This window comes from Lissotriton helveticus, chromosome 3_1, assembly GCF_964261635.1.
Source record: "Lissotriton helveticus chromosome 3_1, aLisHel1.1, whole genome shotgun sequence".
Taxonomy (NCBI): domain Eukaryota; kingdom Metazoa; phylum Chordata; class Amphibia; order Caudata; family Salamandridae; genus Lissotriton; species Lissotriton helveticus.
In genome coordinates this window covers 90,821,088-90,835,486 of record NC_136061.1, presented here as the reverse complement: position 1 = coordinate 90,835,486, position 14,399 = coordinate 90,821,088, and the positions used below count along the sequence as shown (strand labels likewise).

At 45.4% G+C, this 14,399-nt stretch overlaps 1 protein-coding gene across 4 annotated transcripts in view; it reads left to right on the top strand.

The window, feature by feature from the left end:
- The window catches only part of LOC144822143 (uncharacterized), a 51,007-nt gene extending 39,403 nt beyond the window's left edge, over positions 1 to 11,604 (top strand). For 2 of the 4 annotated variants that reach the window (XM_078679295.1, XM_078679297.1), the window contains exons 5-7: positions 7,635 to 7,748; positions 9,899 to 9,991; positions 10,778 to 11,604. In XM_078679295.1, the coding sequence (XP_078535421.1) occupies positions 7,635 to 7,748; positions 9,899 to 9,991; positions 10,778 to 11,433 (863 nt within the window). In that variant the 3' untranslated portion in view covers positions 11,434 to 11,604. The remainder of the gene's footprint in view (positions 1 to 7,634; positions 7,749 to 9,898; positions 9,992 to 10,777) is intronic. The other 2 variants (XM_078679296.1, XM_078679298.1) reach the window with 2 other exon arrangements.
- The last annotated feature ends 2,795 nt before the right edge of the window (positions 11,605 to 14,399 follow it).

Genomic DNA, 14,399 nt, shown 5'->3' with positions numbered 1-14,399 from the left:
GGCTCACCGTAAACTGGGCTCTTTGGCAGAGATCTTTTTGAAGAATCCGTTGGGGTGCGTGCTGGTAAGAGGGCAAGGGGTAGTGTAGGGGATGTGGTAATTAAAATAAGTATGGAGCAGTCGTAATCAAAAAATCTTTTTAATGTTAAAGGTAGTTCCAGCTATGTTAAAAATATATGTGGATGCCCTATGTGGATGTAATGTTCTTAGAGGGCTATCACTATGGAATGGGTCAACATGTTTCGTGCCTTGATTGCTCCTAACGAGTCATATGGCACTTCATCAGGACCTATGTGAAAAAATGGTGCACTACTAGGTGTCTGGCTCCGTGTTGGTTGTGTGGTAACCAGACAAAGTAGAGTGGCGCCCTAGCAGACCTGTACTGGGCGGCAGCGAAAGACCTGTAAGGATAAAAGAAGGAAAAAGGGGGAGGGGGGACGCATGGACAGACACAATGGCTGTTAAAACCTGGGTAGTACATTGGGTTTGTGGCTCTGTAGTAGCAGCAGTCTATCACCTGGCTTATATGGTGCCGTGGTTGGGCATTCATAAGTGGTTAATGTTTCTGGCGTGCAGGTAATGGTATGGTGCTACTGGCCGTGCTAGCGGCCCTTGCATACTTGCTTGTGATCCCGGGTACAGAGTGACTGTAAACGAGAACGCAATTGGTTAGGTTTGGTTCCTATTTACACCTTCTATGTGCTTGTTGTATTCTAGAATGCACACTGGTTTGCGCACTTGTGCAGCCTGACCCCAAACAGTCACAGGTGCAGAACTTTCATCATGAATAGTTGTCAGCATGTGGACCTCTCTTCTGTCTGAAAATCTCATAGCAAGGAGTTCATTACTTTGAAAAGCACTGCTCTGTCCCCTTTCAAGTTTTTTACACCCAAGCTGTTTCGGGTAACCTTTTCAGTTAGAGCAGAGTGTGCCACATGCCACACTGTCCACTCTGGACAATTATTTAAATAATTGCACACTTGTTTAGAAATTGTCTACATATAAATGGTGACCTTTGTGGAAAAGTGAACTGGCAAGTTATCACACAATTTACTCACTGACTCCAAAAGTAGAAGGGCAACAATTGAAGAGTCCTTACCAGTGGGCACCTTGAAATTATGTGCATATCCAGTGGCTCGTTTACACAGCATATACAGCTCAATACCATAACATGCTCTCTTGCTGGGAATGTATTGTCTGAAAACCAAATGCCCCTTTAACAAGACCAGAGACCTGTCTACAGATATACCTTTCCCTGGAGCATAGATCTCTGAGAAATGGTCCACTAAATGATCTCATGGCAATGCTGTAGCATTATCTAAAAAATGTAGCATCCGCTGCAGAAGCAAATATTTATCTTGACTCATAGTTGCTGGAAATATAGCAGATGCCATTGAGGGACTAGTAGATCAATATAAAGACAGTGATGGCTTCCTTCTCAATCCTATCAGGAAAGGTAACCCCCAGAATTGGAGAATGCGCAAGTCCAGTGGGTAGCTCTGGAATTGGTCTTAAGTGTGGCACTGTTGTTCCTCAAAAACTGTTCTGCACACTATTAGTCTGCTCAACAATATCATCCCAAAATACATCATCAATAATCAGTTGGAAGAAATTGATAGGCAGACAGTTCTCTGCATTTCTGTGACCCTGATATTTATAACCGCACTCATTTTACAGACTTCATGAGGATGGGCTGCTCAGTTGCAAACATGTAAATGTAAATGTAAACATGTGATGTCAGCAGCAAGTATTAACTCGCTGGTCCATTTTTAGGTCGAGCCTAGAGCAGTGCTCGACTTTTAGTAAAGGGTAAAAAAAGTACTACCTACCAGATGCTTTTGCTGGCCTGAAGCTTGTGTGCACATTGCTTTCCCCTGTGTCTCCGTCCGATAACTTTAACTTTAACTTTTGTGGCTTGGCTTGTTTTTTTTTTTTCTTTTGCTTTCAGCACTCAGCCTTCAGCTTCATTTGTGTCTTCTAGCTGTGAATCATGCTCCTCTGCTCTTCTACCCCTCTTCCCCCTCAGTTTCATTTCTATCTTCTATCACTGTGAATGCTCCTGCTTCCACCAGGCACACACTCCCTCAGTCGTCAGTGCCTGCTTTCACTAGGCACACACACCACCAGCCGTCAGTGCACGCTTTAACCAGGCACACACACCACCGCCGTCAGTGCACGCTTCCACCAGGCACACACACCACAAACCATCAGCGCACAATTCCACCAGGCACACACACCACCAGCTGTCAGTGCAAGCTTCCACCAGGCACACAAACCACCAGCCGTCAGTGCATGCTTCCACCAGGCACACACACCACCAGCTGTCAGTGCACGCTTCCACCAGCCACACGCACCACCAGCCATCAGTGCACGCTTCCACCAGGCACACACAACACCAGCCGTCAGTGCACACTTTCACCAGGCACACACACTACCAGCCGCCACACACTACCAGACATCGGTGCACGCTTCCACCAGGAACACACCACCAGCCATCAGTGCACGCTTTCACCGGGCACACGCACCACCAGCCGTCAGTGCACGCTTTCACCGGGCAGACACACCACCAGCCGTCCATGCACACATCCACCGGGCACACACACCACCAGTCGTCAGTGCGCGCTTCCATCAGGCTCACACCACCAGCCGTCAGTGCACGCTTCCACTGGGAACACACACCACCAGCCGTCAGTGCACGCTTCCATCAGGCACACGCACCAACAGCCGTCCGTGCATGCTTTCAACAGCCACACACACAATCAGCCGTCCGTGCACGCTACCACCAGGCACACACCACCAGCCGTCAGTGCACGATTCCACCGGGCACACACACCAAAAGCCGTCAGTGCACGCTTCCACCGGGCACACACACCAAAAGCCGTCAGTGCACACTTCCACCGGAACACACACCACCAGCCGTCAGTGCATGCTACCACCAGGCGCGCACACACCACCAGCCATCAGTGCACGCTTTCACCGGCCCCACACACCACCAGCCGTCAGTGCACGCTTTCACTGGCCCCACACACCACCAGCCGTCAGTGCACGCTTTCACCAGCCCCACACACCACCAGCCGTCAGTGCATGCTTTCACCGGGCACACACACCACCAGCCGTCAATGCATGCTTTCACCGGGCACACACACACCACCAGCTGTCAGTGCATGCTTTCACCGGGCACACACACCACCAGCCGTCAGTGCACGCTTCCACCAGACACACACACCACCAGCCGTCAGTGCACGCATTTAGGTATGCGCTCCGCGTCCGTCGTCGGCGTCGGTCTGTCAATACCGCATGCCTCTTGGGCCGCTACACCCACACCCTGTGGGATACGGTCGTGGACGTGCTGCCACAATGCCCGGAGGAGGTCCGGGCTAAACTCGCCCAAGCCCTTGCGGAGGGTCGAGATGCAGCGCGATATTCCATCCGGTGTGGGCTGGATACCACGGACTCACTGGGCAGGGCGAAGGCAACGACTGTGGCGGTTCGACGCCACGCCTGGTTGAGGACCGCCAACTTTTCAGCCGATGTCCAGTCCACTCTTCTGGACATGCCGTTCGATGGCCGTCGCCTCTTTGGTGACAAGGCAGACCATGCGCTTGAGCGTTTTAAGGACTCCAGGGCTACAGCCAAGTCCTTGGGCCTCTCGGCCCCACGCCAGCAATCGGGTGCCTTTCGCTCCTTTCGTGGCCACGAAAGGGGCGCCCCCACACCAGCTGCCAGCTGCCAGCCACGCACCGCAGAATGTTCAGCGGTTGGCCACGAGCACTTTCAATTTACCGTGCTCCCCTTCGGCCTTACCAGCGCCCCACGGGTGTTCACAAAGGTGATGGCGGTGGTCGCAGCTCATCTGCGCAGGTTAGGGGTTTCAGTCTTCCTCTACCTCGATGACTGGTTGTTGAAGGCGGGCTCGCCCCAGACAGTCGTCAGCCACCTCCAGAAGACGGCAGACCTCCTGCATCAGCTGGGGTTCTCCATCAATGTGCCAAAGTCACACCTGTGCCGCTCTCAGAAGTTCCTCTTCATCGGAGCGGTTCTCGACTCGGCGCAGTTTCAGGTTTATCCTCCCGAACAGTGGGTCCGGGATATTCAGGCTATGATTCCACTCTTTCAGCCTTTATCCCGGGTATCGGTCAGGTTGACGCTGCGGCTTCTGGGGCTGATGGCCTCCTGCATCCTTCTGGTGCATCACGCTCGGTGGCAGATGCGGGCTCTGCAGTGGGACCTGAAGTTTCAGTGGGCCCAGCATCAAGGCAACCTTTCCGACCATGTCCTGATCTCGGAGGGCACTGCGAGACAGCTGCAGTGGTGGCTCACGGACCGCGATTGGGTCAGTGTCAGATCCCTCTCTCTTCCCCAGCCGGAGCATGTAGTTGTGACGGACGCGTCCCTCCAGGGCCTCTGGTCTCCGGCGGAGTCCCAGCTCCATATCAACCTTTTGAAGCTGCGGGCGATTCGTCTAGCACTGAAAGCATTCCTCCCCTCTGTCCGGGTGAGTGTAGTGCAGGTGTTCACGAACAACACCACCGCCATGTGGTACTGCAACAAACAGGGTGGGGTGGGGTCGTGGACCCTTTGCCAGGAGGCTCTGCGCCTCTGGCAGTGGCTGGAACAGCAGGGCGTGATCCTGGTGGTTCAACACCTGGCAGGTTCTCTGAACGCCAGGGCGGGGACGAACTCAGCCGTCGGTGCATGATGGATCACGAATGGCGTCTGAACTCCGACGCAAGGCCTCTTTCAGCAATGGGGAGAGCCTTGGTTAGATCTATCCATCACCGAAGAGAACGCGCAATGTCATCAGTTCTGCGCGTTGGAATTTCCAAGGCGGCACTCACTCGGCGACGCTTTTCGTCGTTGTTGGAATTGCGGTCTGTTATACACCTTCCCGCCTATACCACTTCTGCCCAGAGTGCTGACGAAGATCAAGCGCGACCGGGCACAAGTCATCCTTGTGGCTCTGGACTGGGCACGAAGGTACTGGTATCCAGAGCTACTCAGTATGTCAGTCGATCCCCCGGTTCGTCTGCCTCTTCAGGAGGACCTTCTGTCGCAGCAGCAGGGGACGGTCCTCCACCCGAACCTGTCCAGTCTCCACCTCCATGCTTGGAGATTGAGCGGCGACAGTTGAGGCCATTTGACTTGCCTCATGAAGTCTGTAATGTCATTCTGGTAGCCAGGCGTCCCTCCACTAAGTCGGTGTACGCCTGCAGGTGGAACAGATTTGAGGCATGGTGCACAGCAAAGGCTGTGGATCCTCTTGCTGCCCCTCTTTCGGAACAAAAGGGGGTGGTGATGGACGGAGATCTGAATCAATCAAACACTCACACCCAGTCAAAGGATCTGGGTTTAATCCATCACCGTTCTTTAGCCCACTCTGCCACCCAAGTTCAGACATGGCTATATGCAAATCAGTCTGACCCTGTGCCTCATGGGAACAGTCCAGCCCGAACTGCCAAGCCATGTCTTCCCTGGACTGGAAACAAGCTTCCGAGGACCGGTTTCTGGCATTCCAGCCGTCTTCAGCCCGGCTTGCTTGAATCCAGTGGCAAAGTGAGCAAGGGACTCACGTCTGAGCATACCCTGCCACACTTATGGCGGCCAAAAGCGGTACAAAAGAGGGTGGTGATGGACGGAGCATCTGAATCAATCAAACACTCACACCCAGTCAAAGGATCTGGGTTTAATCCATCACCGTTCTTTAGCCCATTCTGCCACCCCAGTTCAGACATGGCTATATGCAAATCAGTCTGACCCTGTGCCCCATGGGAACAGTCCAGCCCGAACTGCCAAGCCATGTCTTCCCTGGACCGGAAATAAGCTTCTGAGGACCGGTTTCTGGCATTCCAGCCGTCTTCAGCCCGGCTTGCTTGAATCCAGTGGCAAAGTGAGCAAGGGACTCACGTCTGAGCATACCCTGCCACACTTATGGTGGCCAAAAGCGGTACAAAAGGGGGTGGTGATGGACGGAGCATCTGAATCAATCAAACACTCACACCCAGTCAAAGGATCTGGGTTTAATCCATCACCGTTCTTTAGCCCACTCTGCCACCCCAGTTCAGACATGGCTTTCGGAGGTTCTTCTCTTCCTTCTTTCTCTTGCCCAGCAGGGCTCTGCTCTGGGCACTATCAAGGGCTACCTTTCTGCCCTTTCAGCCTTTCTAAGGCTGCCTGATCAACCTTCTTTGTTCAAGTCCCCTATTGTAACTCGATTTCTGAAGGGCATCACACACACATTCCCTCCTGTTCCGTTTGTGATGCCTCAGTGGGACTTGAACCTTGTTCTTACGTTTCTGATGTGTGCTCCCTTCGAGCCACTTCACAACTGTCCTCTTCGTCTTCTTACCTTGAAGACTGCCTTCCTGGTTGCCATCACCTCTGCCAGGAGAGTGAATGAGCTCCAGGCTCTTTCTTGTACTCCACCTTTCCTTTCTGTCCATCCGGACAAGGTTGTGTTACGTACTAAGCCATCTTTCCTGCCCAAGGTTGTCACGGCCTTCCATATCGGGCAGTCTATCACCTTGCACACCTTCTTTCCGCCACCGCATCCCTCTAAAGAGGAAGAGCGGCTCCACCGTCTGGACCCAAAACGTGCGCTTTCATTCTACTTGGATCGCACACGCCAGTTCCGGATGGATGACCAACTCTTTGTTGGTTACGTGGGCGCTAAGAAGGGGAAAGCGTTGCACAAGCGGCCCATCTCGCGGTGGATCATCTTGTGTATCCAGGCATGTTACTCCTTGGCTAAAAAGGAGCCCCCTGTTGGATTGCGGGCTCATTCCACCCGAGCCACGGCTACTACAACTGCCCTGGGCCGGGGTGTGCCCTTGCAGGACATTTGCCAGGCAGCTACATGGGCCTCGCTGCACACGTTTGCAAGACACTACTGTCTGGACAGTCAAGTCCGGAGGGATGGCTTCTTTGGCCGTTCCGTCCTCCAGGACTTTCTGGTGTGATTATTGGTTTGCAGACCCACCACCGGGGTTGGTATTGCTGGGGTATCTATTCTAAGGTAAGGAATCTGTCACTAACGTGTCTGTTTCAGATGCACAAGTTACTACTTGTGTAACGATATATCTGTAAGAGACATTAGTTAGTGATAGATTCCTTACGGACCCACCCATCCTCCCCGTTCTGCGAACCGATATCTAGGGATAAGGTCATCCCCTTTCAGGGCCCTAGTTTCATGGCACCAGTGTTGGTTCTATCATGGCTCTGCGTATCTGGCGCGGAAAAGCTGTGTATTAGAACTGACGTCAGCGCGCATGGGCGGCGTCTAAGTACTCCGACGACGTCATTCCGGTGCTAACGACCGGACAAATTTGGGAAACAGAATAAGTTGATGTGTTGAACCTTGGTCTACTGCTTTTTGGTTTTGAAGCCGCGGACGACGCCTGCCGGCGCGCAGGGGTATTGCTATGCAAAATTTTCCAGATCCAGTCGGACGCCTGGGGATATTCTAAGGTAAGGAATCTATCACTAACTAATGTCTCTTACAGATATATCGTTACACAAGTAGTAACTTGTGCAATAGCTATTTCTTTAAAGTGACAATGTGTCTGTAGTATGTGTTTTTAAAAATGTTCGATTTATTTTTTGAAAAATTAAATTTTGGCAAATAATTTGATTTGCAGGGTATTCGAATCTCAACAGCAGCCTCTGTTTACAGAATGAAGAAGAGCCAGTTTCAATTTTCATCGATCATCTTGGTGCAGAGGTTAGACAAAGCGGCACCCACTCCAGCTCAGGTACCCTATGCATGCTCCTAAGGAACATGATCTGAATTGGGTGCTAAATCTACCAGCATTAGTTTCTCCACTAAACCAGTAATGTGGTGCTGGTAATTCTGGCAGAGTAATCTTATCTGGATTTAGCCCTTACTCCTCAAATGTGAGGTCTGTAAGCCTCTGGTTGGAAAATGATGAGTCATGGATATGTACTTTTATTGTATAGCTATCAATAAGTTTCTAGATAGCTGTTCACTTTTGCTTTTCATTTGTTTCATTCCAGTTTTAAAGCCTTCTGTGAACCTATGAAAGAAATTCCAAATGCTGTTCAATCATGGTAAAAAGTTTAAAACTCAGTGCTTTCATCTTTGCCAGCACTTGATGAGTTCCCTTATCATATGTGGATTGCATAATTATATGCCATCATCGGTAGGGCTACATGATAGATCCATGCAGGTGAACAGGAATTTCCACTCTGTCAATGCCAGCTCCACTGGGTAGGCACAAAGTAAAAATGTCTACGTTGTGTTGTCGCAGATCTTTCCTGCCCATACCACATTTTGTAATGCCCATTAATAGATATGCAGTTAATGGCTCTCTTCATGTTCATATCCGCTTCTTATAACCCTTCCATAGGTGGGATAAGTTCCCCTTCACTCATGTCAGTTCACGTTAAGGGTCACATTGTACCAAAAAAGAGTTTTGCAATTCTCAAATTGCGATTTTTAGCGAATCGTAATTAGAGACTCGCAAATGGCAATGTATGTAGGATTTTCAAAAAATTTAGCGAATCCTACCTATTCTTTATTTGCGATTCATAAATTGAGATTCGCAAATAAGGAATACCTTCTCATTCATTCCTACAGGCTAGTAGGCCCATAGGAATGAATGGGAAGACATTCTCAATTTGTGACTACCAATTAGAGAATCGCAAATTGAGAATGCAATTTCAAGGGTGCCAAAAGGACACCCTGTTGCACCCCTGAAATATGCATGTGTGCATATTTGTGCCCTTAGGGCATGGATGTGCAACATATGGCACTCTGAAAAAATCTAAAAAGTGCTTTTTTAAAGAAAATCGCAAATTACCACCAACTTTAAGTTGATGGTAATTTGCAGTTTCTTTAGGCCAAATAGCAACTTTCTGGTGCTTCCAGAATTGCATTTAAGGAATCGCAATTTGCAATTCCTTAATTGCTTTAGCAAAATGGAGAATCGCAAATTTAGCAATTCTCTATTTTGTGATGGCCTTTTGGGATGATACACCCCAAAAAGCCTTTTTCCAATTCGCAAACGGGCAGATTCTAAGAATCTGCCCGTTTGCAAACGGAAAAAAGGCTTGATACATATGGCCCTCCGTTCCTTTGATAACCATGTGCAGTTCTCACTTGTTTCCCGAACTCTATGGAGCTTACTTGGAGAAAACAATATCTGCCCATACTCTTGAAAGCCTGTCTCGCTTCCTTTAAGACCCTTTTTAATACATATGTGCTTTCAGCAAGCCTTCTCAGGATCTGGGACAACATCCTCATATCCATCAGAACTGTCCAATGCTGCTTCAGTTTAGGAAAGAGTTGAAGGCTCACTTCTTAAAAGAACAAAACATCACAATTTATTAATAACCCAGTTTCCTCCCCTATTACTCGTTTGCTTTATGATAACTTCATACTTGTCTTTGATCATGTATAACACTCTGCTGACTTTTGGATAGGTTTGCGCTATAGTAATACATCCTCCAAATATGACCTCCAAAAAAAATAAATATATATATTTTTATATATACATATATATATATATATATATATATATATATATATATATATATATATATATATATATATATATATATATATATATATATATATATATATATATATATACACACACATACACATACATACATGAGCACATTGCTATTTGTCCATGGGGATAAAGTCAAGAGTAACAATCTTATGGACTCCTTGCCTAAAAGCCTCAATCAAGTCTTCCACCTCCATTTTGATATAATGTGGAGGTCAGTTGTGATGTACTGGAACATTTGCTACAGATCTGAACTGACTGTTTAATTGTTGATGCTCAATTGTATTCTGTATATTACAATGTAAATTGTACTACAAATCATTAAATAAACCACTTTTTTTTTATAACATTGCACTTGGTCGCATCAACAGTTCTTTCCTTGTGTATAAAAGAGGAGGAAGAAGAGAGCTGTTCCATTGACCATCAGAACCGTAAAAGAACAGAATGCATCAGCAGCCACGCAGGTTAGTAAACAGTCATTAATTGCTTGGACCCAGAAGAATACCATGTGTTCAACTTTGCACTGACGCCGTCTAAAAACAAAACAATTTGGATACACCTCTTACAAGCAGCATCTTCAAGCCAGTATTATGTGCTTGTAGGAGTGAGACTCCGTTTTCATGTAAACTCCATTAACACTAGCTGTGTGTTTGAAACCCTGGACATCATTGCAATTTTCAGTCTTGTAATTACTGGTGATTTTCTAATCTCAGTTAATCTAAAGTGGGAATCGGGGGTTGTGCCATGAAGCTTCCTGTGGGTGGAGCCCATTGAAGGGTAATATAGGTGGCCATGAGAAGCAGGCAAGCAGCATGGTCCCTGGTATCACATTTTGTGAGAATTGTATGTGAAAAATCATTTTTATGGTACCACCAAAAGTATTTTTTTCTCAGCAAGTTGGTCATCTGAAGGATTGTGGGGTCTTATCATCTTTTTTTTTTTCTTTTTCTTAGTTTTATATAGCACAAACTTGACCCGAAGGTATCCGGTATCAGAGCACTTCACTTGAGCACAAGTTGCTTTACATAACGACACACTCATTTTTGTTAGGCACGGGGAGATTAAGTGATTTGTCCAGAATCACATGATGTTGAGCGTTATTGCCTAGACTTAAACCCTGTTTTCCAAATTTGAGGTCCACCACCCTAGCCGTTAGGCCACATCCTCTCCCCGTATCTTATTATACTATTCTAAATATTTGCCATAAAAACAGTTTGAATGCTACTGATTACACTCTCGTTTTACTCCAGTAGATGAAAGAACCATGAACAGAAAACGTAATGCGGCAGAGGCTGTAAATTCTGCAGTACAACATTATCATGGAATGCTCCACCATGAAGAGGCACAAATGGAGATTCCTCACCGCTCTGAGAAAGGAAACCATTATAGTGGCCGACTGTGGTCTGAAATTATTCATGAACTTAAAGAAGAGACAGCTACTCCACATGGCTTTAGTAATCCAGGACATTTTATTTTAAATCCGGAGACTCTTAAAGTAGAGCGATCAGATACATTCAGTAGCCTGGATGCTGATCTGGATTTTGCAAATCTTCTTGCATGTCAAGAAAACACAGAACATGCCTGGATTCTCTACTCGTGTACAGAATGTGATAAACACTTCAGTAAGAAGGAATATCTCATACGGCATAAGCAAACACATATGGGAGCCAAACCGTACCAATGTGCCGAATGTGAAAAAACTTTCAGAAAAAAGGAATACCTTGTAGTGCACAAGAGAACACATACTGGAGAGAAGCCCTATCACTGTACTAAATGTGAAAAATGCTTCAGTCAAAAGGGAGTCCTCAATAGACATCAGAGAACACACATTACTAAAGATTTGATAGTTTATCCCAGCATACCTTATCACAACTGTGCAGAAGATATGACCCTATCGGGGACTTGAACTATTAATGAGAGACCTGGCCATTTTACTAAGTGTGGAAAAAAAATATTGATTCTGGTGGAAGACCTTTTCCCAAATCCACTGTATTTGTTATTTAGCACTTTGAAGAGGCCAAAAGGCAACCTGACTGTGCACAGTAAATTAATAAATCTGTATCCCCCCTACTGTCAATTTTTTACATTGTTTGTTGCTTTCCATTACCATTTGCTCTATACACCTTTTTTATTTTTTCTGTGTTATCCTTTTTTGTATGTGCTGTTCACCCATTGCGCTTTTTATATTCATTCATGTTTCTGGAATTCATGTCTTTATCCACACCACCACCTCAAAATCCCTTCACAGCGTTTGCCAGCTCTTAGCGTTTCTTTTTTTACCCATATTTTTGGAAGCGTCAACCCCTGTGTGGCTACAGCTTCTGTTTAAATGGATATCAAGCTTTTCAGAGACTTTGACAATTGTGGTGCTCTATGTATAAATCATTTGCTAATAAAAAATTTTTTAATAACACGTGCTAAAATAGAGGTGCAGTGTCGTAGCCCGGTAAACCAGCTGTAACTGTTACCCAACTCAATGATTCAAAGAGCAGTCATGGGTTTCTATTTATCAAACAGTTGCTACATAGCCTGTTTATTTTCCGGTAGTAAAGCAATTGGGCATATAAATTATTATAATTAATCTTAAGTTTCATTTTCAGTTGATATTCTTCGAAGAACCCGCTAGTGATGTTTTCCATCTCTTGGTTGGTTGAAACGAACACATTAGCGATTGAGATCTACTGCTAAATGCTTCCAGTACCACGTTGGCTCTCCAGTCATATCAATTGACCATGCAATATTCCTCATATACAAATTAGCCTACTATGATCATATCTGAATGAGTGATAACTACAACTTTAGAAAAATCAGAGGCATGACCGAATTCAACCCTCATGCATTGATTCAACATAAGGTGGAATGAAGTCTCAAAATAATAAACATATTGTTCATAATACTTCTAAGAATACAAACTGGAAATCTGCGTATTTTTCTTCTACTCTTCCATAGACGGATTTGCCTGAAAACTGCAAAGATGAATTGAGCATATGAAGGTGAGATCCATAAGCAAGTGAATATTAGACCATAGATTGAATCTACTCATGAGACAGGAATTTAGTCTCGAACTGGAGAGATTTGTCATGATTGGGAGGTGTATGTATTTGCATTCAGGTGAGCATAAACCCTCTATTTGATATGGTGCTATCCAATATACATTATAGGATTGGAATGTTATAAGGTCTTCCAGAAACTTCCACTGCACTTTTTGCACAGAATTTAAGATTTGGGCATTTAATTTGGGGAAGTTTTAACAATGTGCCTCGTCTGTCTGTCCTTTTTCTAGAACTTGTATTACAGTGTGTATCTTAAAAGTGACTCGTTTGACTCACAATAGACCAGTTGGGGACTGTAGTGCAAACAGTCATCCAATATACCATCTTCGGTACCAGATATATCTCCAATATGCTTTTTCAGGTATTTCGTAGGATAGCTGACCTGCACAGCATAATATGAATTCAGTTCCACAAACATTTCATCTATGTCTAAAGATTTATTTCTTATGTACGTGTTATGTCATTTCACTGGGATGAACGTATTTTTTTGTTTAGATAGTACTTTGTTGTTTAAGTCCAATTTGGCTCTGTTAATGCTAGTTTTTTCAGCACTGTTTTCATTTTTCTGCAGTATTACATTTTGTCGTAAGCTGTACAGTGCGCTTGAGCCCACTAACATGGCTCACTCTTGCTACAATTAAATAAATATTTAAGATAATACTAATTTTATACGTTTTATTGATTTGTGGAAGTGTCTTACAGTTTAATAAATGACCAACAAGAGGAATTACTAAAACATACAGAATATTAATTGATCCTTTACACTTAAGCTCATCACATAAAGTGTTCAAAATTCACTAAAGTCAAGCAAATTATAACTTGTATGTAGAAATTGGGTTCATATCAGCAGCTAAAATGTATTCTACATTATATATATACCCGATTTACTAGCCATACATTTTTTTTATCTAGATTGTTACTGATTACAATGAATGTCTTTTTTTGCTGTCTCTATGTTCACTACTACTAAAGCACCATAATTCACTTGTTTAATATGTCAGCAAGAACTCTACATAAGTGTGCAAGACTTGATGGTCTGCATACTGTTGAAGAAAATGTCCATGCGCTTTGTGTGTGCTAAGGGTGGAAAATGTATTATTAAAAAGGGGAGGAGGTGTGCCCTAGCCACTGGAGCGACAGCCCTTGGAACCTAACGAACCAGATTTGAATCCCGGTCTTGGGGCCAGACTCAACATGGTGTCACGCTGGGCGAATCACTTAATCTCACTTGTCCCTAAATATGTGTAAACTGTAATTTTTGTAATTCCTACTTTGTGTATACTTGTAGATCATCTTGCTTCACTGATAGGTTTGCGCTATATAAATACCAATACATACATATAGCTGTGATTACAAATATTGGCAGATGTCCTTTCACCCTCATCCCCCCCCACCACACACAGTCGCCAACAAGAGAAACTCCCTAGGCTAAGTCTGCACAGACTTTAAAGCAAACTACAGATGCCTCTAACCACATGACCTTAAGTTTCAGTTTTCTAACGAGCACATGAGTGAGACCATGAAAAATGCTGATATTTAGAGAAAGTGTCCTTCAGTTACATCTAAACAAAAGTCGGGCTTCTTCAGATTGATACATCTTGCTTCACACACCAAGATATAAAGCTTGTCTAACTGTGAGACGAGAGCTTCCAGTTGCGGCCAATGGAGGAGGCTGTACATTTAAACATGATTACGACTGTATTTCTAAAATCTCCCACCGCATTACTGCTGAATACTCATTGTATCAATAATGTCTTGTACTTTCCCCTCTTCTCTTCCTTTTATACAAAGCATGAGTATATTCCTTTATCTTTAGGAG